This window comes from Athene cunicularia (assembly GCF_003259725.1).
Source record: "Athene cunicularia isolate RWA chromosome 4 unlocalized genomic scaffold, athCun1 chr4_part2, whole genome shotgun sequence".
Classification (NCBI taxonomy): domain Eukaryota; kingdom Metazoa; phylum Chordata; class Aves; order Strigiformes; family Strigidae; genus Athene; species Athene cunicularia.
Window position 1 is genome coordinate 26717543 of NW_020799099.1, and position 27202 is coordinate 26744744.

General features: G+C 35.9%; 1 protein-coding gene across 1 annotated transcript in view; it reads right to left on the bottom strand.

Annotated features, from left to right (window-relative positions):
• Positions 1-547: 547 nt before the first annotated feature.
• Positions 548-27202, bottom strand: part of PDGFC (platelet derived growth factor C) — a 55794-nt gene continuing 29139 nt past the window's right edge. The window contains exons 4-6 of the mRNA XM_026847956.1: positions 7032-7239; positions 2116-2333; positions 548-1436 (exon numbers count right to left, since the gene is read on the bottom strand). Of these exons, the coding sequence (XP_026703757.1) occupies positions 1320-1436; positions 2116-2333; positions 7032-7239 (543 nt within the window). The 3' untranslated portion in view covers positions 548-1319. The remainder of the gene's footprint in view (positions 1437-2115; positions 2334-7031; positions 7240-27202) is intronic.

Sequence of the window (27202 nt, forward strand, 5' to 3'; positions counted from 1 at the left end):
AAACTGTACTGAAGGGTGTTACGAACCTGTGAGTGAACAGTACTTAAACAGCTACAACCGTCAATGGAAAACCATACACTTGAATATTAACAAGGCTGCCTCCCCATGACCATGATGCATCATCAAGGCTGCAAGCCACTGGCCTTCTTTTCTTATGTTGTAGATCATCCTACTTTAAAGAAATTAAAGAGTTAAACAAGCCAGAATGCATCTACTTATGCTCATTTCTCTTCTACCTGAACAAAGGCCAGACTGGAGAGAGGGAATTTTTAAAGTCCGCTTCTGAAACTACTTATAGTAATGTCTGTCTCTCATATTTTCTGTCATGGAGCTAGCAAACTTGGAGCTTCATGCACACATCTCTATTATTGCTGTGCATCCAGGTAAAAAACTTTTTTTTTCACTGTGTAGCAACAAACTTCAGAGAGATCAGGATCCTTTCCCATTGTAACCACATCTCTGTTCCTCCTATGTATAAATCTGGCTTTGAAGTCTCACAAAACTAAAAAATAGTTGTTCTAGGCTGTAATAAAAAAAGAATATTAAATACCTTTGGTAAAAATAGATATATTTAAACAAGTTTAGAAAAGCAAATAGTTATATTGTCAAAAGGAGAGTATAAAAATGTACACGATAAAAAATAACAAACAAACAAGAAATCATCAGCCATAGTAGTAAGAATAAAGGCACTGTTCTTTTCAATGTTTGCTTCCTTAGCTCACGATATTGTCCAGTCTTCTTTCTAAAAGGCAGGAGCTTCACTAGAGCATATGGAAAAATCCAGTCCTTCCTACCAGCATGAGACAAATTAAGTTTAATTCGGACCAAGACAGTCTGTTTTGAACCAAGTTTATACAACAGAGAATGCTTCGATTTAGAGTACATAGGAGTAGTTGAACACAGAAAGAAAGGTTTCAGGTGTTTTCAACCAGAGGCCAGATGTACTGGAGCTGTAGAAATGAGACAGCCAGCAGGATCAAGTCTCCACGATGTGAGCCTTCTAACTTTATTTTTACTCCTACATTATAAATCCATGTATTGTCAAGAAAACTGTGGGGGACAAAAACAATACATATATTTTAAATCCCTCATTGATGCCTTTCTCCCATCCTTTCACTGGGCCTCCAAACAGAGCTGTCACACAACATATAATCCCAGTTTGGCTTCTCCTCTTTTTAGAGATCACTGTAAATCTTGAAGATGGAAGATCCCCAAAGCAAACAACTGAGATTACAGAAGGAGATAATGCACAAGCCCCATAATAGAATCAGCCATTGATTGAATGTGCTTTGAAAGAAAACAGCACAATTATATCATGTTTATCCTTCAGTATTCCCTTTGCACACACAGTCACACTCCTCGTGGTGTTCCAAGGGTACATCTGTCAATGATTTATGCAATCCTCGGACACCAATCCTTGGCTTCAGCTGAAGAACCTAGAGGAGAAGCAGCCAAGCATCAAGAAAACAGCAAGTGCTTCATCACACACCTAGACTACGAGATAGATTGCACTGGAAACACTCTGGATGACAGGAAGCATATTAAAAGAAATAGGCTCTCCTCAGCTGAATTTCTTCATTTATTCTACCCACTAATCATTATTTTTGCTTTTTCCTCAAGTCCTTTACAAATTTGATTAAAACATGTTGAACAAATACTTGCTTTTATCAAAGAAGAGAGTCTTGAAATTTCATATTTCTACTTAATTTTAAGGGCTAATATTATAGTTAACCCAATGGAATTCTTAGATAGTTCTATATTTAAAAATTTAGCTATAGATTTGTAACAATGGAAATGGACAGATATCTGTTCCTTCATAAAGTTCAGATCTACCCCTAGTGAAAGCTGAACAAGGAAGTGTAGTTTTGATATATTTGAACTGCACCAGTAAACAAATACCTCAGGAATGACTTAATAGTTCCACAGAAGAGTACTTTAATAAGGAAGATATTACTTTTTTATGTAACACCTCATTAAAATTATTTTTTTAAAATTACTACAAGTGTAATATATAAAATTCTAAAATATTAATATCGGTGTATTCCTATAGAAAAAATTAATTCCTTAATTAGCTTTCAGTATTTCTAGACATGGAAATGTAAAAAAAGCGCATACCTCGTGGTATTTTTTGGTGACTTTTGTTGGTACACACTGGCACTCATTGCAGCTCTGGTGACAACAGGCACAGTTTCCACCACAACGTTTCACCAGGAGGCACAATGGCCAGAAGATGGTGTCAGTTCGCTTCAGCTCCTCCCTCAGTGACACTGAGAAGTTGCGAGGAGTACAACTGTACAGCCGCACCTCCTCCTTTAGGAGGTTGAGATCGACCACTGCAAAAAGACAGACAAGCTGGGGCTTTTCTGATTTGTAATCCAACTAAATTGGTAGTAAATCAACTTCAACAGTGCAGAACCTTTGAGGAAAGTTCATTTTTGCACAGGGGGTACAGGTTCAGCACACAATTATAACACTACAATTATATGAATATCATGAAATCTAAATGAAATGATCGTTGCATAGGAATATTCACCAATTATTTTATAACTCTGGCAGAGTTGGTTCAAAGTAAACAAAGCAAGCTTTGGCTACTATGTTCCAATTAATGTTTTATCAAATCAACTCTAATGTAGTTCCCTTTGTTCATACTCAACCTCTGAGCTCTAGTATTGTTGCTTTTCTATATTAATTCTGGATTGGAGAAAAGCACATGACAATTAAAGATCCTGCAAACCTCCAAACACATTTTCACTCTTTTGCATAAAGCATTCAAACTTCTTTCCAAACCTACCACCATTAAGGGACAGAAGTAATGTCTAATTCACAGGGGTATTCTATCTGATTTAAAATAAATAAATAAATAAATAAATAAATAAAACCCTATGATAATATGGCTACTGAGACAACTGAAATAGAGGTCTTGAACAAAGAAGCAAAGAGCCTTAAACCAACTGGTTTTGAGCTAAATCAAGAGAAACTATGGGAATAAAAACCCCACAGTGCATTAATGTTACTTGACAATTAATTTATAGTTATTGCTAGCAGTTTGGAAATAAAAAGGTATAAAATAAAGCTAAAATATGTTCCTGATCTGAATCACCCTCTAGAGAAATACCTTTTTTGCCCCCTCTATATGTAAAGAGCCTCTAGAGCTCACCAAGGAGATCTTCAGCCTATCAAGGCAAGATAAGACCTCTGAATTCTGTTTAAACATGTAAGATATAAAGAGAACTTAGAAGTTGCATTTCTCTAGTAGAAATGCTCACTAGTACTGTCCCAGGAGATCTTCGGGCAGCAATTTCATTCCGTGTTTCTTCAAAAGTTTCTTTTGCAGACCATACCCATATACTGGCATCCATAAGTAAGGGGTTTTGCTGTGAAAGGTCAGTTAAACACACTGAAGGTTTTTCTCTGTTTGCACTTACAGTGAATGCCAAGCTGGGGCACTTCATTCCATCACTATCAGGTTAACATAGGCTCCTAAATAAACAATCCGATTTTTAAATGCAAGGAGTGTGTAATAACTCCAATAAAGTTAATGATAGGTCACCAGCCTGCCTCCCACACTGCAAGAGCATTCCTTGGAGAAAGCTGAGAAGGGAACAGAGGGAAAGAGAGACAAAACTTCCGGGGGAGAGATTCACTGTGAGAAATTAGAAATGATTTAAGCTCTTCTGATCAGCTAATAGCTCTAGGCTGAGTCATTTTGAGGGTGGACATGTCTACCTCCATTAATCAAGGACTGTGGATAGGAATGGAGTACTTCTTTCTCCTGTTATGTTTTCAAACATATAATAAGTAAACTGACTGAATAAGGATAAAATGCCTAAAGCACAATGAGAGAAATGCAAGTTCTGCTAATACTTTCTACTGGTATATTTCTACAGAGACTGATGTGCTTGGTATAGTGAATTTCAAAATAAGCCTATGTGTCCTAACACAATTGCTGCTCAGCCCTTCACCATGAAAAACTGAAAAGGAAATCTGGGCACTGATGACTCTTTTAGTGTGCCTTACTGGTACAACAGGCTTCAGGAGAGATGAAAAATGTCATGTTTGGTTTCCATGCTTTACAATGTGCTAAGGTATATTGCTATTATACCTCACAATGAACCCTTGCCCTACCTTATGTAATTCAATTTCATTAAAAGGTCTGTGGCAAATTTATCTAGTGCTTATATAATCACTTCTTTGAAGTGTGTGAATGAAGCTGTTATTTTTTCAAAGAATATCTGTCTGTCCAAAATTTATTTTAACACACTGTGGGCATGAAGCTAGATGAGAGAATGTATATATTCCCTTAAAAGTGTTTACTTAACCACAATAAAAGGTTACGTGGATTTCCCAAGTGCACTGAGTTACAGTACCTGTTATAATGTGAACATTTAAACACTCCCTTCAACTTGGCTTCCACTCACGTATCATGTTTGACACAACAGTCAAAGGTCTTTTGTCTAGCACTAGCTCAGAAGGAATGGAAGGCTCTGCAGTAGCACATGAATGGGAAACACTAAAAATAAAAGTAAGGGAAAAAGGAAGAAAAGGGAGAAAAAATGTAGATGCATGTAGGTCTACAGTAAAGGCTATTTCAAAAGTGTGCCTTCACAGGCACATACAATTGAAGTAATCCATATTCACACCAGCCTGAAAGTAACAGCTCTGCAATTGGCAGTGCAATTGTCTGGCATCTTCTGGGGTGTGTATCAAGTACCACAGGGAACCCTCTTTCCCAAAACATTTTTTAGCTGAATGCTGCTCTCAAAGTCAATGAAACAAATTAAATTATGGTTGGGGCACTTGTGTGTGGGCACAGATAGCCGCAGGATGGTTTTTATTCCTAAGAACCTTGGAGATGTTCCTGGAAGTGTAAGTTTACTGACAACAGGACAGGGCAATTACAAATCCCCAAACAAGAAGTAAAATTAAAAAAAAAAAAAAGTCACATAACCATTTGAGAAAAGCATCTACTAAGGACTATGGTTGGACTGTGACTCTGTTCTTCTTAAGCAGACTTCAGAATATGGTCTAATGATTATGCACAGATTTCTGTGGGAAGCAATGAGATTATATTTTTGTACAGCAAACCATATTTTTAAGGATGTTAGGATGTTTAATATTATAAAAGAATTTAGGACTATATGTAGACATCAAAGCCTCTGAACTTGGTGTTTCTTCTTTCCTGGCTAGAAGGTTTTGGAAGCATTTTATCCTGAGAAAACATCAGACACAGAAATTCTGTGGAATTTAGGTTGTCTAAATATAGGCTTTTACATATGAATTATTAAGTAGGAGTAGAGGACAATACTTTTCTCTACATAAAGTAACACACACTTTTAATTACATTTTCATTTAATCTAGATATAAATTGGTGTTTGTCTATGAAAGCAGGACAGTAATTTAGCTTTTACACTGAAATATTGCAAAAAAACCCAACCCTGATCTAAGAATAGAATCAAAGAGTTTGAAAAAACCAAACATTTTAGGGCATGCACTTTTCCCAAACATTTGTTTGAAAAGGTTTTTAAATACAGCAACATTCTACTAGAAGGAATAAGATTTAAAAAGTATAAAAAAAAAAAAAAAGAAAGAAAAAAAGAAGGTTTGCTTTCTTTATCTATTGAGCAGACCTAAAAGTTAATACGATGTCATCTCAAGTGGACATATTTTCCACCTCAGGCTATTACATTACACACTCGGTAATGCAGTCTGAGGGTGGTCTCTTAAAGATAAATGTGGCAATACTGTGATATGTTTATTCAGTGAAAAAAAAAAAAAAAAATCTATTTCAGCATCTAATTAGAAGTCTTTAAAAGATTTACTCTGATAGTTTCTTTCTAAGATATGTCTTGCAGGGAGTTCTTTTTGTCTACATAGATGTTATCCAACACCTGCATTTTAGTTTATGTAAGGTTTCACAAATTACATTTTGCTTTTCTCCCACTTACTGTATGTTTATGGCATATGTTTGGAAAATACTGAATCTCTTTAATTAGGAAAGTGTTAAATGACTATCTGAAAGGCATGGTCCATTGCTGAAAGCTTTTAAAAAGATCTCCTCTTTGACTCTTGATTTAGTTGCTGTGTGCATAGCTGTAGCAATACATGTAGGGTAGAAGTGTTGATTTTTAGGCTCTGATCCAAGAATTAGCTGTGAAAAACTTAAATTTGAGTTATGAAAGGTTTTACTTCCTCCCTTTTTTTTTTTCTGATCAGATGATAGACTCGTTTACATTTGTCAACAGAACAGAGTAGTCTATTCAGTTATGCTCATATATTTTCATTCCCATGCTGTATGGTTGGCAAGGAAGGAGGTATTGCCTGAATGCTACCCATCCACATGAAATCCATAAACATGAAATAGTGGGTGGCATCTGGATGATATGCAGTAGAAAATTCATGAATGTCAAATTTAGATGGAACAAAATGACTTGCTGAACAAGAAATAGCTCCACGAGTCTTGAAATATATCATCTACTTTACATCTGATTAAGTTGACAACTGCATGATCAGACTGACATGGATAGAGGAATTTCATGAGGTATCATGGAAGAGAAACATTTAGCTAATTGTTCTCAATTCATATGGTGTAGAGACTGGAACAATTCTAATGAAATAAACCAACTGTTCACATGATACAGTAAGTGTAAGAAATTACCTATCTCCACCCCAAAATAAAGTTTTTGCCCTACACAGAAAAAGAAACCCATAAAATTAGATTGAGTCATCCATCCAAGATGCCCTGCTACTTTGTGGAAATAAAGATCTCCCAGATTCCCTAGAGAAAATTATCAGCTTCTATTTTTTTTTTCTTGGTAACTTTATCCTGCTAAATTCCTTTCAGTTTTGAGTTGAGTTGTTGTAATTTTTTGACAATGTAATGGTGAGAATAGCTAACAATGTTCTCTGCTGTATTTCTAACATATTCCTTTCTTGGAACCAAAATTCAAGGTGAAGAATGCTCTTAATTACTGTTTCTTTGTTAAGAAAACATACCCGTAGAAAGCTGCTAGGCCAGACAGAGAGTAATTTACCTCTTGATTTTCTCCCATGAATATATGCCTTTCCAAGAAGTTGCCAAGTTGGCCTGTACAAATCTTCCAAATCCAGTTGCCACCGATCTGGTTCAAGGTACCGGATAAGTTCTTCCACAGTACTAAATCCAGCAACGGCATTGTTTAATACATCTAACGGTAAAGCTGATGGGGGTAGCAATGATGGGCTGGGTGCTTCTGTGTGGTGCTGCAATCAAAGCCAAGAGAAGAGTACCAGTCAGAGGGTTAATGGATCTGCTTTGATGAAGTGCTGTACTTTATGAAGTTACATAGCTGGGAAAGTTTATAAGTGGCTAGCTTGTTTCCAATGTACAGTTTACCTAATAAGACAAATTACAAGAGTCAAAAAGTACCTAATTATTCTTCAACGATAATTGTAAACAAACTTCCACTAGACAGAGGTTTCCCACTTCTTAACATTTCTAGCCTTGAAGATAGCATTCCAATATACCTGTTCTTTGAAGAAGTTCACTGAGTGAGGGACAAGATTTTAGAAACAGAACAAAGAATGACTTGAAAATATGGTTCCATTACAGGCAATTAGTGTAAACCTCTAGAAATCTGAGGAAACACACATTTCACATGCTGCCTTTCCTCTGAAACAGCCACAATCTTTTGTCTTGTCTTTCAATGTAAAATATGCACATAACCTAGCACAAAGATAGCAAATACTCCTGCTCTTTTCTATAGATGAAAAAAAATTACCAGTTGTGTTTTAGACAGTACTAATAATTATGTTTCTAATTAAACAATCATGAACAGAGTAAAACCAACATCTGGCATTACTGTAATTATTTCTCCCTTAAGAGGAAAAAAAATCCATGTTCCCAAGGATATCAAAAGTAGTTAAACGGTGAAACTGAGCACTGAAAAAGTCTATCTACTTTCCCACAGCACAAATCTCACTGACAAACTCACTGGATCAGGGGTGCTCAGTCATAGGCAATTCAAGCAAAGTGAGACTTCTGTTTTTGCTCACTCTATATTCTGTTCAAAAATTATGGACTGATTTGTATTTTCAGAAGAAGAAAAAAAAGGCAGGAAGGTAAACCTAAGCAGGAAGCTGTTGCCGCATCACTGTAACTTTCTTTAGGCTTTTAAAAAGGCAGATATCACCACAGACATTACGTCCGCAGTACTACACCAGAGCAATTTATCTCGACCATGTAAGAAGGATGAGGAAAGATTTGAAAATTTCCCTGATTTAGGGGATGGGAAGTATGAGAAATCTTGAACTTAAATGCATAGTGCTACATACATCACTGCTCTCAAGTGTAGTCTATATAAGATTTAGGGAAAATTTATTCACTGTAAGTACAGTCAGGTTTTGGAAAAAGTTGCTCAGAGAGGTTGCACAATATCCATCATTGGAAGCTTTCAATACATGACTGGATAAAGCCCTGAGCAATGATTTGACCTCAGAACTGACCCTACCCTGAGCAAAAGGTTAGAGACCTCCTGAGGTCCCTTGCTGAATTTTCCTACAACATAGTATTAAGAATGAAGGACTGAATGTTCCTCCAGTAAGTGAACTATCATGCTTCTTGTCCCTTCCCCATGCAGTGCCTGTCAGTACTGCACAACATTTACATACACATATTTATTAGTATGTATTTATAAATATTCAAAAATCTTCATACCATTTAGTGCCAAACGGCACTCTCAGTATGCTGTGAAGTGTATACATATTTTAACTTTTTCATCTGTAATGTCAGATCAGTTGTATTCATTTAACTTTTCAAAATGATCAGAGAAATTGATGAGAAATGTAACAGTTATGCAGTAAAAAATGATGTAATAAAATAATCCTTGCAACACTACATACTAAACAGCAGTTTTCTAAAATACATACGTCTGTGATAGCTGTATTTCATACCTATAATTATATTTTCATTTCTGTGCTCTCAATTCTATTAAATATGCATTTTTGGTTTCAGCTAAATGTGTGGTAGAAGGGGCAGCAAATGGAAGTAACCACCATGCCCTTCCTATTTCTTGCTTCAAGACTTTTTCTCTCTCCACCTACAAGAAATGCAGCCACTAGAATGATTTGTGCCGCTTTTTAACTGGGAATCTTACAAAGATAATACAAAATATAGATCTAGTGTGCTGCTACTGTTAGCTTTACTGTATTTTCATTTTGTTAATCTAGCATCATTTCCAATAGAGTGAAATAGTTGCTTCCCATTCTGGATGAATGTGGATTCCAAAAAGTTAAAATATTTCTTTTCCTCTTCTCTCCACTGCCCACATTAAAAATAATAACATGTTGATCCATATATTAGGTTATGATAATAAAGCAACAGATTCTGGTCTATAATTTAAATATTTGCTCTTAGCAAAATATGCTACTCAGCAAGTTTCAAAATAGTGCTGTGACACTATAATTCAGATGGTCAAAAAAATAATTCCAAAATTTTTCTTCCTGTTTTTCTCCACAGTGATGTATTTGTAACAGTCACATTTCCCAGTTTGAATGTGTAGGGTTTTGCTAAGGTAAAAAACAAAATAAGGATCAAATGGTAGAACTAGTACCTGGAGGAAAAAAAAGAAAAAATCTTCTCTTTTGTTTCCAGCTGAAGAATTTACTTTGGTGTCTCACTTCTACTGGGATTTTTTTTTTGTTGCCAATGAAATAGATGAATTCCAGATGAAAATCCATTGGTCTAGAATCTATTTCTACATTTCCACTAATTCATCGATTTGTGTTATTCTGGATTCAGTAGGCATTTGCCTGAGTTAAAATATTATGAGGATAACATGAATCATTGCACTTAATGGTAACACAATTAAAGTTGTCATCACTTTCTAATTATTCTCACAACAAACCAAAGCATAAAGAAAAAGCAATTGAAACAGCAAAATTGCACAACTTCGAAGATGTTTTAAAGTAGCTAAAATCAAGATTAAGAATGTTGTTCCTAATAATGTCTTAGTCAATTGAAATGACAGTTAAAATGTACCAAAGATTAAAGATAATTGATATAATAAACCTATAAATGCTGTAATTTATATTTATAACATAATAACCTTTATGAAATATCAATTCAATAAAATGTTTAATATAAATAGTAATTCAAATTATACTCTACAATGCTATTACTTGCTAATAGGTACTATTTATTTTATAATTTAAATCTTTTGGACAGAATGTCCAGGACAGCATAAATGGTACTCCTTCCTTTCACTAAAATTATATCTAGGAATTTTATACAATTTATAATTTCACTTGGTTTTCTCAGTTTTATTTTGTGTTCTATAGGCAATCTTTACACCCACAGTAAAATGATTTAATGCAAGAAATTAAAACTCCACTGTTGGACCATACCTTTTAGAAGAAGCAAATACAAAACTTCATCATAACTCTGAGATGTAGCATCATAGTTGCAACTTCAAAATGTTGAAATGCTCCTTAAATGATCTCTCCCTCACTTTATCGCAAGTCCATCACTTCCATTATAATTCCAATTAAATAATCTTAGATAAAAATCCACATGACTAGAATTTAATCTACATCTCTCTTGATATTCCTACTCTGACCCTTGCCTCCACCTACATGCCTGACACAAACCGGTGTTGTCAAGCCACACTGTGAAGCATTACCGACATCCATACTCAGTAGGTCTGAAAGATGCAATTTCACTGCAGAACGGTGGCATGAAAGCCTCCCAGGAGAACCACCAATAAGCTCTAGCTGTTTTGCTGCACAATGTTGATGGAGACAGTGAAGATGATCTTACAATGAAGTTGCTATCTGTCAACTGTACATCTGTAGCTGGCATCATCTAACTTACTCCACAGAACTATATCATGCCTCCCCTTGCAGGTTAGCTCACACATAATCAACATTTGATATAATAGACATCTCTATCTAATAGGGGAGACATAACCAAAGACAGCAGACACTTGCTTAAGTACAGCAGTTATCCAAAATAGCTTTCCTGATGGAGACCACTTACTAGGAAGTGATGTTCTCCAAGCTTTTCTACAATAAATACTAACAGTAAACACCTTTTCTGTCATAGCAGCACATCCTCAATTAATAACAAATGTTTTTAGTTTGAGACCACCTTCTTTATTTTTTGGCCTGAGCTGAATAATTTCTGTCAAGACAGATGTGAAAAATACATCAGCAAGCTCTGTATTTTAATGTGATTCCTCTAGTAAACAAAACACACTATGTTTTTTGTTTCTGTGCCCAGGAAACAATTTCAATTTACTTTAATAAGAACAAACATGTTTAAAACCAAGATAGAGCCAAACAGTTGCATCTTTACTGTTAGTTAAAATGATTCAGGATGAAAACCAGAGCAGAAAACATAGGGCTTCTGCTGCCCTGTAGAACAGCCAAGAATGACAATTGGTGTTGGATCAAACAGAATTTTCATTAGGTCTGTTTATATTGTATTTCTGCATGCGTACTTCGCTCTATCAAAACAATTACCTTATAGAAATCCCCTAAGGTGTTTACAAGCATAAAAGACAGGCAAATAGACCAAATTTAGGCAACACTTTAAGATACAGACTTGGAAAAAGGAAGGAAATAATGTAAATATCAACTCCACAAAACTATCCAGCCCTGAAGATTATACAAAACAACAGTACTTCAGAAAAAAACATAGGGAGTAAAATGCATTTTAGGGTGCTCACAATGGTAGTTGTGCCCTATTAAAGGAATCAAAGCTACTCCATCTAGCCTCGTTTTCAACGGGGAAAGGATAAGACGCTCTTATAAGCAGAATAAGCAGGTGACCATCAGTGAAGCTGTAAATCTGAGCAAAAACTGCAACAAATGAATTTGAAATTATGTAGTTGAATCTCAGTCCTAAAGGATGATTTAGTATATAGCCTAAGTTGAAGACTTGTGACTAATTTCTTGTTCTGACACATATTTCCTATGTGATCCTGAGCACAATATTTAGGCCACAGCTTCATGGTGTAAAGCATCTGGCAGCAGCATCTCCTTGCTACGCCAGGATGACTGTGTATGTGGCTGCATCATAAACAGAAAATATTCTTTCTGAAAAAGAATCTTTCTCATCTCCTTTTCTCTTTAACCACAACCATATTCACAGTGCAGACCTCCAAAGGCTTATAAGCCATCACAACCAAAAGCACAGAGGCTACTAACACAAATATGTTTAGATTCATTCTGGCACCAGGAATTTCATAGCATTCAGGTTTGTAACACAGCCTTATCAAATCTGTAAAATGAACAGAAAGGCAATTCCTCGATCTCACAATTTCTGTGAGAGAATGAATGTAACAACCACATATTAGATGCTCATTACTGGTTTACCTGAAGAATCCAGAAGTATTTTAGATAGATAAAAGGTAAAACTTTGGATACCAGACTGTATGGTATGACCCTTCTGTTCTGCCACTATCCATCTGTTCCTTTCTTGCACTGAACCTGCTCCAAGAATAAACAATTCCAAACAAACCTGCACTCACCTACAACCTACACAAGATCAGCTCTTAAGCACCATCATGATCTAAGCAAATCCTTCCTTTTGCTCCTGTCTCATAGGGTAGGACTGTCAAGGTACTGACACTACCCTCTTCCAGTTAAAGGAGAGGCAAGAACTAATTTTGTTATTTGGCTGCAGCCAAGAGCAAGGAATTTCATGTTTAATAACGCAATCACTCAGTTAAGACTGGAACAACAAAAACAAGTGAGTCAAACACTTGGCATGACAGGACACTTATAAGTAGTGAATAATATGTCTAAAATAAGTCCCTCCCCACAAAAGAAATTCCCATTTTTTTAATTTTCTTGTCTTGAAGAAAACATTGTCAAGCAGTTTGAGCGAAAACCCATTCATCAGTTGGCAAAGTTTGGAGAAACTGTTAAACATCAGCATTTAATCAGAGTAGAAAGGACTCTGTAACAAAGAAAACCTCAGAGGAACCTCCCCTCCTCCAAAAACCAACTAGGATCAGTACTTTGAAAGAAATAAAATATTTCTTCTAATGAAATACCCTTACAGCTCTTTTTTTTTTTTTTTTTTTTTTTATACTCACAATAAAGAAAGCCTGTTTTCTTCCTTTATAATCACAAGTAGCCCTCCTATTAGCATCATTAGAAGCTACTGAGGGAAAGCAGATATCTAAGTCTTTCCGAGTTTGCCCTGAGGACATAGAAGCTTCTTGGCATAACAATAGTTCTTTCTTTTCTCCCATAAATACATGCGTTAATAACTGTGAAAAGACTCTAGAAATCCTGACCTACCTGAAAAAGAGCAAACTTTTACTTGCTGGCATGTATGCAGTACAAAAAAGCTAATCCACTTCTGAAAGTCTGTCACTTGCAAAGACATCAATAACCTGCACCACTGCTATGCAAAATGTTAGTCCTGTTCAAGTAGCCATGTAGGAGGAATAGAAATGATCTGTAGCTGGGCCTCTGTGCAACCTAAGTAGAGATATCAAGTTCCAGGATCCTCCTCTTGTACCTCCAAGAAAAGAAATGGAAAAAAAAAAAGAGGAACAAAAGCAGATAATCAATTTAGACTGCCAAAGCTGGGAAATAAGGCAAGGATATTTACTTGCATGTGACAGGGACAGAAACCAGGAAGGCCGACGCAGTTCCCATCCCTTGCAGCACTTATTACTTCTTTAGTTGAAGTTACTGTCACAGCAGCGAGGACAGTTGCATGAAACACACAGCAGCTTCAGGGTTGCTAAATACATAGGTCTGGTAAATTAAGCTCCAGCGTCACTGAAGTAAACATACATCTTGTTCAGCTATCCTCACTTCAGTGACATAACTTCTGCCAGTCAGAGGACATACAGGTAGAGGTACCAACCGTCCCCAATTTAATCAGCTCCTGCACACGAGACCAGAATGCAGGATGATAGCATCTTCTTTCCTTACTGGGCCTCCAGCTCTCTGTCTTTCATAGGCTCCCTAAATTTTCTATTCTTATATTGTGCTACAACTGCTTATCAAAACCTTATCCAGCCACTCTTCATATGAATGCAGGTCTTTCCTTTTATCTCACTTAGGACCTTGCGGAGGAGTATCCATGTGCTTGCATCAATTTACACCTTAAAGCCAGACAGAGATGGCTTTCCAAACTCTACATCTAGTATTTTTGTTACAGCTCTTTGGGGATTGCTTCCCAAATTGTGCATTATTTCTACTTCCCTTTCTGTAACTGCTAACAGGAAAAAAGGTCACAAGGGAAGTGGAATGTGTCCGTGCCTTTCTGTCTTTGCCTGTCATGGGTGTGAATAAAAAGAATAAAGATGTATAGAAATAGTGTTGGGAGCAGCCTAACACTTCCTCAGGTTAAAGTTTTGAGATAAAATGTATTTTTTGAAAAGTTTTAAATATTCTCCCAAACAGAGTTTCTGTACAGTTCACAGAGAAGACCTGGAATTCTAATTGTGCTGAAAACAACTGGGAGATGCTCGCAAGGAAATCAGCAGCAAGGAAATAGCACAGGATGTCTCTAACCAGCAGCTTTCTTCTGGCAAATTGCAGCTTTTTGCATGCAGCCTGTGTACCCTGACATCCTTTGAAATACACACCATAGGTGTGAGAGCTACTGTTGTGAGGATGAAGATGACGCATATCTAGAGCAAGTTCATAATCTCTCAGAGGATGCCATCAACAGCAATAATCTCCGGAAGCCATTTTCAAAACTACTAGTGATTTGGTTAGTTATTGTCACATGTATAATCATATACATGTACACATCTGTATGTGTGTTTATATACAAATAAAAATACTTTTTTTTTTTCCTGTGATCACATGTATCAGTAATAATCCACACTAATTCATTTTAAAAGCAGAAAGAAGAAAACTAATGCTCACAGTACTGTATTGTATGGAAGACCTTTTGTCATGATGGTCATAGTGTTTTCTATTCCTAGGAAATATATACACACAGAGAACTATCTATCTTGGATGCAGTTGCATGGAATTATTGATTTTTTCAGTGCATCTGGTGAGTTTCACTGAAGCAGTGCAAATTACTTCATCAGGATTTCATAAGCACTATAAAATTACAAGACTTCTCTCTCCTGTCTCTCCTCTTCTGAAAGTATTTGTTATTCTACAAAATGATTCAGTGATTCTTGTATTCTTTTGGGCAAGAATTTCAATTCACCGATTTATACTTTAAGTTAATTAAGGAGAGAAGAGGTATAAACAATTCTGCTTGAAGCTGTCGCCAGCATTTCTGGCAACTGCAGAGGCCTCAAACCATGAAGCGTACAGTCCCTGCAAACCCTAGAATCCACAAAGCTTGCAGATTCAGCCTTCTAGTTGTAAGAGAAGTTAAAGTTTTGATGCCTTTCTACCTTTGTCATGGGTTTTTACTATATTTCCTTACATTAGAAGTTTGTGGCCATAGTACTGAATTACAAGATTCTAGATAGAAGATTCAAAGAAATGCAAGATCTCTCATGACTTGGACACATTTTGACTCAGTGGCCAAACACCCAGACTTGTTCTGAAAGCATGCCCTGACGTACTGAGTTGAACAGGGAGCATTTAAAAGCAAACACTTAGTCTGTAATGAATCAGGTCTAATAGCACAAAACAAGTAATGGCATAGACAATCTCCATGACAAAAACTTCCAAAGTGAAACCAGTATGTTGGTTTTCATCCAGTGTCCCTTCCTCAAATAATTTGTCTTTTTGTTGTTTTCAGATTACTGTAGATATGCAAACTAATTTTAGGTATATGATCCCTGAGTTTTGGTTCCCATAAAGTCTACTTGTGACAGAGAAATATCTAAATCATAACGACTTCCAAAACTTTAATTTTTCATGACAACTATGTTCTTGTTTATCCAACTCTCTCTTCTAAATGAGACTTTAAACAAAATTTAGTGAGCTCTCCCCAGTCCATACAGTTGTATATATATGCAATAAGAAAAAGTAAGTCTACTTTTGTATCCTAGTAACAAATGCAGAATATTTTGATTTTGGAACTTCAGAGAAACTTGCCTTATAACATTCTCAAACCAAACATATGTGGTACATTTAAAACTAACTACATATTTACCTCATGCATGTGCACATACGGTGACTACAACTGCACTTTAAAAAGTTAAAATCCAGTAGATATTTTTCTTTCTTGTATTATTTGAATGCTTAATAAAAAGATTTAGTCTAGTTTGGAACGTGGGCAATACTAATATCTGTATACACATTTTAAAGAGAACAAAGTATGTGTTTATGAAGACAAAGTACCTCCTGAAAATAACTGAAAATAGACTGTGTATTTGCAAAATGAAGTCCCAAAGTAATTTACTGGAGTACAGTTTCTCTCACCCCAGTCTCATAAAATCTTTGTCTGGAGAAAGCCCTGCAATGTGTCTTGTACTTGCAGTATGGTGCTAAAACAAGCGAACATTTAAGAAATCATGATCTTCCAGTCTGATAGCATTTTTTTCTGTATTCACAGAATAACTTATCCTAAACAAGTTAACAGCTGCAACGAATCATTTCAACGTGTGGAACGTGTGAGGGAAAGCTCGCCTTTTATAAGTGTTGCTAAAAGTTTGGTTGAATCACTTGTAATGGATGTTGGCAGCAGTCTTTTGCCTTGACAAACCTCTGTTCAGGCCAGTTGGGTATTCACACCATGTGGGACTGCTTCTGATTCCTGGATGTTAAGTTTTGAAAACACAAAGTATTTTCTTAAAGAGTAACTGTCCTCCCTATCTTAGAACCTTCCTATCAACTTTTCCTTACTATGCTAACTACTCATCATAGTATTTAAGAACATTTAAAGTTTATCCCCTGCTTATGTATCATTTCTCCTTGTTAAAAGGCCATCTGGAGTCTCATGCCCATTTCCATGCCCATTTTGAGGGCAGAACTTGATATTGCTTACTTCCTGTATTTCTAATAAACGTGATGTTTTCTCCTCACATTGTCTCACTGAAGAGCTAAAGTAGGACTCTAAAGAGACCCTTCTAAAACTACTTCTTCATTACATCATTGCTTTGTGCCTTTCAGAATATATCCACTATTGCCTTTTTGTATTTCAGCTATAAACTCTAGAGGTAACTTGTTTTTTGTTTTATGCTTGAATTGTACTTGTGATTAAGGCGGTAGGGTACTTCATGACTGTTTTAACAGTAATAACAAAACTTTGCACTAAAATATTCTTTGATGGATATCCAAAGATACTTGAATGAACGCATGAGTAAACAGCTGAATAAGCGTTTTTCAAATGCTGGTATAAACAAACCCTTTACGTTCTTTTTGTGAATATAAACTGAAATGCAAAAATATGTAGGGTCAATAATAGAGATATATAAATATTATATACCCTATCCAACACTTAATTCTATTGGATGAATCGGATTATTTCTTCTTTATATATAGTACAGTAGCATTGCAACCCATATATTTTGTCCATTAAATGATATTTTCTAGAACATCTTATTTTGACTAATGTTGTGTCACATCTGCAATTCCTTTCTAGAAGGGAAACTTTATAAAGAATTATATATCAAATACTGAGAGCAAGAAATGTAATCCATCTTCTCAGTATGCAAGCCCTGTATACACATATGTTGTAGGCTGAAATGCAGAATAGCTTTTACTTCAGTTAGGAGAAGTATTTGCAACAGAACAATCTGAATTATGCTTAAAATGTGAAATTATCATCTAAAAGGAGGAATATCATTGTAATTGAACAAGCAAGAATGTAAGACCCACCCTCAGAGCACAAACGAGTCAATACAAAAAAGAGATTCCCACAACCAAACTGCAGTGAGCATGGAGATATAATACAATGAATGTTTGCTCAGATCTTATTGCAAGTGGGGTTACCATGATTATTAATCAATGCATTTATAGATACACCTGAAATTCATAAAGGAAACACATATGTATCTGTTACATTTATGATGTAAAGAAGGATTTTTTTTTTGTTGCTGTTGTTCTGTTCACAAAGTTCTAGTTCTTACTTGACGGACAGTAGTTCATAAGGAATAAACAGTAAGCATAAATGCAGCTGTTCTGTATAGAAAAAACTTTTTGTATGTTCTTCTATGACAGGGGATGTGGTCAGCTATAATTAAAGGACATCATGTTTGCAGACCTTTTTTTAAAATTACTCATTGTACTCAAAATACATGAATACTTATAAAAAGCTTAACCAAATGGAACAACAGCAAGTGTTTGGAGTCAAGGAATGAACTGCTTTAAGTTTCTTCTAGGTATTTAGAGATGGATAGTTGTTGTTAACAAAATGTTTACTTATCCCAGTAGGTTCACAGGAGGTTCATCAAACATTAAACACTAGAAATGACTGTTTATTACAACTGGAAAGTGCATTTGGCAAAGATGATGAAAATTACTTCTACAGTGCGTGCAATTTTAATTTGATCCTTCAGCATACATGTTAAATTGCATTCCACAACAGGTTTCTGTTCATTTCATATCACAATAAAAGGAACACACCCAACATTCCTGTACAGCAGACATTGCAAATCAGAGCTTGTCCTGCCTTGAAGGTAGAAAGTCCTTGAACAAAACATAACTTTACAGGGAAGGACCCTCAGCTCTGTCCTCACATATCTGTTCTGTGTCATCAAACATATTAGAGATTTACCATATTTTAAGATTTGTGAAGAAAACTTTCTACTGTTTGTCATATTTAAATTTGCTTTGTATGTAGCATACACATCACAACCCAAAAAGCATGGTAGAGACTATGGCTACATTGCCCACATTAAGATTCTCTGAGCAAGCCAAATTCAGAATTTTTGAGCTAGCTTTTAAAGCCCTATACTGCTAACCAAAATGTTGTCCTAACATACTTTTAACGTACATTAAACGTTAGCAGTATCCCTTCTACCTACATATTTTCCACTGTCTTTATCTCCTAATTTCCATCTCATGTTACCTCATTATACTTTCATATATATTATACACACAAGTATAGTGTATGTGATTACACAACAATTGAAGATTAATCTGGAAAGTATGCTTAATAAGAGAAAATTAAGGAAAACATTTTAAAACCCCTTGCATTTAGAAGTAAAAAATTAAAAGCATAAATGCACAAAATAAACAGTGTTACAGGTGACAAAAACCTCAACAGGGGACAATGTGATCCTGTTATGAAAAAGGCATATCTCATTGAGATAGATTCAGAACAGCACCATAAAGCCAGACCAGTGAGCTGCCAGAGGTCTCAGCTGAAACGCAGTGTTCAGGTTTATCTCCAGCACTTTTAAGATATAGGCAGAGAGAAAAAGAATATTCAGAGGAAAGAGCAAGAAGAAAGAGAAGACATGAACTATGATAAAAGATTGAGTAACACAAATTTCTTTAATCTTGACAAGACTAGGCTGACAGGAGATGTGATAACTAACATGTAAGACAGCATCAGATGATCAGCTGTTCCCTAGTCCATCAATGACAGGGAAGATTTATGTTAGGTATTAGAAAACAATTTCATACTATGTAAAGCAGTGTAACAGATGATCAGGAAAATCTCAGAAATCTTCATCCCTGAACTTCAGGAACAGTACAAATATCTAGCAAGAATGAGCTTGATCTATCTACACCCTGCTTAGGGCAGAACAACAGCTCAGAAAAGATCCCACTGAATTCCCTTCCACCCCTGCATTTCTATGATACCATTACACAGCATCAATCTGGAAACCTCACTGTGTCTAGAAAATATGTAAAATTATGATGAGGGAAATGCCGAATTCTAGAAACAAATTAATTTACATAATTTTAAATCTGTGCTATTGACTAGCTATGCCCCACACTCTTCTGTACATATAACCAGTCTATTATACCTTTTTCATCAGTGATTATTTATCCATTTGTACATTTTAACCCTCTAGATCTATTAATGCTGTAATATGACCCAATAACTTCATGCCTGTATACCAAGATACAGAATATTTAGTAAAAAAGTATGTTAGGTTTTTTTTGGTGCATGTCAACCCACAAGCCCTTAACTCACAGAAGAATATGAAAATTAATGATACTCCAATTTTGGACTTTAACTGCTTTCTCTTGAAGAAAAGTAGGAAGTCACAGGCTTTTAATAAAATTTTGTTCCTTGGGAGCAACAGAAGTTCATTTGGCAGTATCATTTACAATTTATTTGAAGCCTCAAAATAGTATGTAATATAAACCATTTAAGGAGATGTTTTTTGTATCAGCTATAAAATAAGAGTAGACGTGTGTCTGCCATGCTCTCCTTTTTCAATCTCTATGGCTAATGGCTATTTAATATGGATCTTTCAAAGATGGTTTGAAAGCAGATTACTTCATTCTATCTCTGGTACGCTCCCATGAAATTTTGTGCTGCTTACATCATTAAAATATAACAGGTTGAATTTTAAGGCACCACTACAGTGCCTCAGCCTGATTCTTGGTGTTACTAAAAAAAAAAAAAAAAAAATCCTTCTCAGTCCTGTCATTCACACATGTAAAAAGAAAAAGAAAGAAAGAAAGATTAAATCTGCCAAGTAATAAACCCATAGTATTAACAAATCTAGTTACTGACATCATCTACCTGGACTTGTGCAAAGCATTTGACACACTCATCTCACATGACATCCTGGTCTCTAAATTGCAAACATATGGATGTGATGGATGGACCATTCAGTGCATAAGGAATTGGCTGGATGGTTGCAGAGTAGTGGTCAACAGCTCGAGTGGAGAGCAGTGACAAGTGACGTTCCTCAGGGGTAGGTATTGGGGCCAGCGCTGTTTAACATCTTTGTTGGTGACATGGACAGTGACATCGAGTGCCCCCTCAGCAAGTTTGCAAAGGACACCAAGCTGTGTGGTACAGCTGATACACTGGAAGGAGGGATGTGCTATCCAGAGGGACCTAGATGTGGGCCTGTGTGGACCTAATGAAATCCAACAAGGGAAATCCCAAGAAACAAACACAGGCTGGGCAATGAGTTGATTGAGAGCAGCCCTATGGAGAAGGACTTGGGGGTATTAGTGGATGGAAAACTGATGATGTGCCAGCAATGTATGCTTGCCACCCAGAAAGCCAACCGCATCCTGGGCTGCATCAAGAGGAGTGTGGCCAGCAGGTCGGAGGAGGTGATTCTCTCCCTCTACTCCACTCTCTTGAGACCCCACCTGCAGTGCTGTGTCCAGCTTTGGGACTCCCCACAGAAGAAGGACATGGACCTGCTCAAGTAAGTCCAGAGAAGGACCATGAAGATGATCAGGGGTCTGGAGAATCTTCCCTGTGAGGACAGGCTGAGAGAGTTGGGGTTGTTCAGCCTGGAGAAGAGAAGGCTCCAGGGAGACCTGATAACGGCCTTCCAGTACTTAAAGGGGGCCTGCAGGAAAGATGAGGAGGGAGTCTCTGTCGGGGTGTGTAGTGGTAGGATGAGGGGTAATGGTTTTAAACTGAAAGGGGGTAGATTTAGATTAGATGTAAGGAAGAAAATCTTCATTGTGAGAGCGGTGAGACACTGGCACAGGCTGCCCAGAGAAGCTGTGGCTGCCCACTCCCTGGCAGTGTTCAAGGCCAGGTTGGACGGGGCTTTGGGCAACCTGGGCTAGTGGAAGGGGTTGGAACCAGATAATGTTTAAGGTCCCTTCCAACTCAAACCTTCGTACAATTCTGTGTTGTAGAGGAAATCTCATTCTCCTGAAGACTGCTAGTAAGTCAACCGATTTCCATTAAGTCTGAAAGAGCTTCAGTTATAACACTATCACTGTCCACAGATGTGGCTAAATTATGCCTATCTAAACTGGTCAACTAGATCAACTTTATATATATATATATTTATATTTAATTTCATTAAATTGGGCTCGTTAACATAATGTGACTAATGGTGGCACTCTAACAAAAATTATGGAAAAATCATGGTGACTTATGTTCTCAACCAGGCCATTAGTCTTCCTTGTAATGTTTTAGGCAAGTTTATTCAGACATTGGTTATGTCCCCAATGCTGCAGCCAGAACTTCTAACACTACCACACGGATATAAAGGGACTTCCCTCTGTGTGCACACAGCTGCATCTTACACATTGCTTCTCTGTTCTTCACATTCACTATGCTCTAAAGCTACAATGTCAAAATGCTTATCTGCACAAGAAAGGAAGTGTCACAGACTAACGCTGCACTATTCTTAACCCATTTACAAACCACTGTTCTACCTTATATTACATTTCAATGTGAGGTGTGGGGTGGTTTTTATTTCAAAAGCATGATTTTAAAGAGTTCTAAAGCCGTCTGCAGAGGCACTGTTCATTCTATTTCTCAGATGTACCCTTTTAAAAAAAGTTTTTAATACCCATTTGAAAATAAATATTTACACACTGAAACATATTTTTTTTCCTGTATTTATACTTAAAATATTTTCTCCCTCAGTCTCTTATTTTCCCATTCACTGATTCAGGAATACTGGGCGTTTCTGATGATTTCATGGAGAATATATGGAACTAATTACAGAACACAGACATCAAAAACTGTGGTTTTCTAAGCTTTAATTAATTGTGGTTTCACAGGCTGCTATTCATTGCAATCTGGGAAGTGGTTAGATGCGGGGTTTATTATCAGTTTAACTAAAGAGCCAAAGTGTGAAGCACGGGTTCCACCTGAATTTTCCAGCCCATAAAAAAATATATGATTTTCTGTGAACTGCAGACATTGTTTTCATTCTGTTGAACCCAACCTTACACAAAGTTATTTACTGCATTAGCCTAATAGACTGAAAGATACCAGCAACCACAAGTTTATCAAGATAGAAAGTGTGCTTCAAAACCATATGACTGAAAATGCTCATCTGGATGCTTGATAAAGCACTGTTTCACAAATAAGACAAATAAGACGATAAATTAAAATGCTATTAAAAAGACATTATTTACAAGCATTGATCACTGAGTATATATCTTAGTATGTCTTTTCCTGGGCATGAGGGACAGACATTACAATCTGCTGCAGAAGAGGAGGGGGGAAAAAAAAAAAAAAAAAAAAAAGCCACTTTGTAAGGAAATGCTGGTCAAGAACCCTCATTGAAGAGAACTGTGTTGCTACTTCTGGTGGGATTTTCTTCCACCTGCCCTGCATAGTGAAGTCGCATTAGACAATCCTTTTGTTTAAATAAGAATAGAACCCCGTTCTGAAAGTTCTTAATACAAGACTGAAATGTAATTGAGATGTACTGCATAAATTACACATATGAAGCAATGTCAAACAAGTCGGGTAAATTGACTGGGATGACTGCTATGCTTTGCCATAGTCAATCTAGTATTTGGAGAAAATATTTTCTGGTTTTGTAAATGGTTAATTATTTAAGATACCTAATTGCCAAGAAGATAGTAATATAATGTTCTTAGACTTCTTCCGATATTTACTATTTAATTTGAGGCAGGTTTGCATCTTGCAGATTATCTGTCCAGTTGTGCTGGACAAACATGAAGATATGAATGAACAAATGAGGATATGTGAGCACAAACCACTTGTGGAATGGGAAGGGATACCAATTTTTGTTTCAAGTACATCACCATAAACTTGATATAATTAACTGAATTTAGATGAGTAAAAATTGCCTTTGTAAGTTTATATAGCAGTTAAAAGTTCAGGAGAGGACATTTTGCTATTCAACAATTAAGGTTATCTTTTCTCCTTAAACACTATGTTAGTATTAGATATGAGTTACCTTTGCAACTACTATGTGTTATAAAAGAGAATTCTCAGAAACATGTTTTAGTATGCAACTAAAATACTGACACCTCTTTCCTTTTTTTCTCCCACAGAAAATTAAACTAATTTTTTGAGATAAACACTGATTCTGATCTCAGAATGATAACATCAATACTACTTTTAACCCAATTACCATCAAAGTTAAATTCTTCCAGGCAGTCTTTACTTCATTTCTGAAACTGGTCCATGGTATATAATTCACTCGATTTGAAAATTAGAGGAATAGGTAGCAACAGTGAAATAAGATCTCACTGGGCAGAACATTATTCAAATATCTAGAGAAACAATTATTTGCCAATTAATTTATAAATATATTTTAAAAAAACAATAATCTGTTTAAACTTGGATAACATGGCCATTATTTTGATGATGTGGTCATTTCAGACTCCAAATCCTAATATTTCCTGTTGAAGGCAATGGCAACTGCTTGTTTAAAAATCTGTCACCAGTCCCACTGTCTGTATGACAAAGAATTAGAATCAGAACACCCAAAGTTTTCAAGAAGTCTACAAATTGGAAAGTACAACATTATCTATTATTGCAAATTCAGTAGTGTGCTTATCACTATATAAATAGAAATGAACATTAAAATCGCATGCAATAATAAATTCAAGTTGATGCATTGTTAGAATAACTTTAAAATACAATTATTCTACTGACAAAACCAACAGGAATACCATTTGTAAACACAATGATTCAACCGTGACTGTTTGGCACTATAACTATTGCCAGTTATTCCCCCTCAGGTAACCTGACTATTTTCTCTTTCTCCTCTGAACCTCAATACACATCAGAAAACAGAAAAGAGCTGCCATCCTTTTCCTGCAGAAAAAAATATCAGTGGAAGGTACAAGTGCTTTACTGCAAGGAAGCCATGGCCTATGACAGACTATTAATGGGGACAGAACACTGTATGTGACAGAGCAGGGTACACTATATCCAGCTGTGCCCTGTGCAAGATGTGTTTCTTCCTGGTTCTCTTTAGGGATTCTCTAAATGCTTCATATTAGGAGATTATTTTTTGGTATTTAATTAAAGAAAGAACAGTGTGGAATCTTTCATAAGTATGTATATTCTCATACTTTATTAAGGAATTAGATTTAAAGAAAAATTAAGGATGGAATTATTTTTTTTTTTCTTAAAACTGTGTTGCTAAAATTATTTTCCTCTGGTTTCAGATTTTTACGATGAGATCACCTTAGTATTTTGCCACTCTTCCAAGTACTAACCACAAAATTTAGGCCAGTCCCTATCTATACATTATCCACTGGCATTTTTGTGTGGCACTAGGTTTGTAAATTATAGCTTTGTGTGGCTTGCTTAATGACACTCCTTAGGCTCACGTAATTGTTTTTAAAATTAAAGAGCCTGCAGAGAAAAGTTGGTCTGGTTCACACTTGGGCAGCTTTTAATTAATTTATTTTCCAAATTCCCCATGAATTTGTAAGCAGTTTCAGGTATTATAATAAAATATCAAACCTTATCATGTAAATTTTATTTTTTTCCTTCTGTAACAGCATGGCAGCTCTATTCTCAATTTAAAGTAGCACCTCCCCAATGTAATTTTTAAAAATATTAAATGCACTAGTAAGAGATGCATAGTTCATAGAAAAGGAGTCAATAATGACAAAATATAAACTTTAAACAATGGACAGCAACCACAGTCTCACAAAAGTCCATGGAAGTGTACCTATTATCTAAAGTAACATCCACAAAATGCCCTTGCTATTTCTAACACTGCTACACTCAAATATTAGGTGTTAGTTTCTCTTCTTCTGTTTAGTCTTAATTCTAAGAAAATGTATAAATTCCTTAACTACATAGAGATACCTTCTAGTAGCTTGCAAAAGTAACAGCTGATTTTACTTTGCTCTTCTGTCATGACATTACCTCAAGGGTGTTCTTAGGCTTTAACTTAAGTAGGAATACAGCACTGGCTCTGCAGTATGTAACCAGAACAGTTCCGTTTACTATAGCAAAGCAGAAGGCTCCTGTGGGGCTGACAGCTGCCCAAAGACCTGCACTTGTGCTTCACCTCCATACGGTGGGCTTTGCACAGGGTTCAGGTTCACCCATCTCTCACATTTGCAAAATACCAGACATTCTATCTGATCACCTCTATCACATCAAAGATGTGCAGGTTTTTTCCTTAAGTTCTAATATTTTTAGATATGTTTTGTTAGCAAAGTAGTAAATTACTTCAAAATTTTATATCGTCTTTCATCCATGTAAATACTAGCTCTAAAAGTAATTATTTTTTTATTCTTAATGACAATTTGGAACATAATTAAAAAATTCTCTAACAATTTTTCATTTGTCTTTATACAGTTGACTTGGCCATTTATCTTTGATTTTTTGATGAAAAGCTAGGCTGTACTCTGAAGTGTTTTATATCAGCAAACAGTTTCAAAACACTCTAACGAACCTTAATTCTACATTTATGGTGCATCAAAAGATGTACCGCTATTTTAGGCGCCTAATCACAACTTTTTTTCTACATGAAAGGTGCCTATGGCTTTCTTAAGCAGAAAGGCAATCAAAAAAAGGTAAATACAGTATTTAAAGTTATATATATTTATGGAGCGCAAACAAGAAGAGATCAATTACAGAATTTACTTTGACTAAAAGACAAGAATTACAAGCCATCAAGGCATTACACAGATGACTCAAGAATGGGAAGTATTTTATTATTAACTTTTGATTACCCAAAACATCTCACATTGAAAAGCTCAAAGACAAATATGCACACATAAGTCAGAAGAGTTCAGAAGATCAGAGTGATTTTCAGAAGATAAGCAAGGGCAACCCTATTAACAGCTTACATATTAAAAGCCCACATATATGCAGCTCACTGTCCTGCCAGTTACCAAGTTAAAAATGATTTGGCATTTGTCTCTTTCCCTCGAGAAATACAGATGATGACTGAGTGACTTTGACAATTTGGCTCAACTCAGTTATCTTACCCCTTGGCTACCTAGTTATTTTGGTCATGTCAGCCAGCAGGTAAGTTCAGGGTCAGTTGCACAGAGTTAGCAAAATTTGTCTACAAAACAATTTTAGATTTTAGATGTTTTGAAGTGTCAAAAATAGTGACCTTTTTACATTCACATGCAGGCATAATAAAGAAAAATATTGAAAATAAAAAGAGAAAATTCAAATTTAAGAAACTAACTTTACTATGCCAACTATTCACAAAACCATGATACTGATTTCTAACAAAATGACCTTAGCACAGCATCTGTCTTGTTAAAGACAGTAATAAATAGAGTATTTATCACACTGTTAGAAGAACATTTAGAATGAGAGATGTCTACTGAGAAACTTAAATACGAGCTACCAAACAACACCAGGGCTACATAACGGACAATAAAGTGTCAAATGATTTAATTATCTACACCACTACACTGAAATTCCCCATACCACCTAACAGACTTACTCAGATGAGACCTGAGAACTGTTGTATGGGGTGTT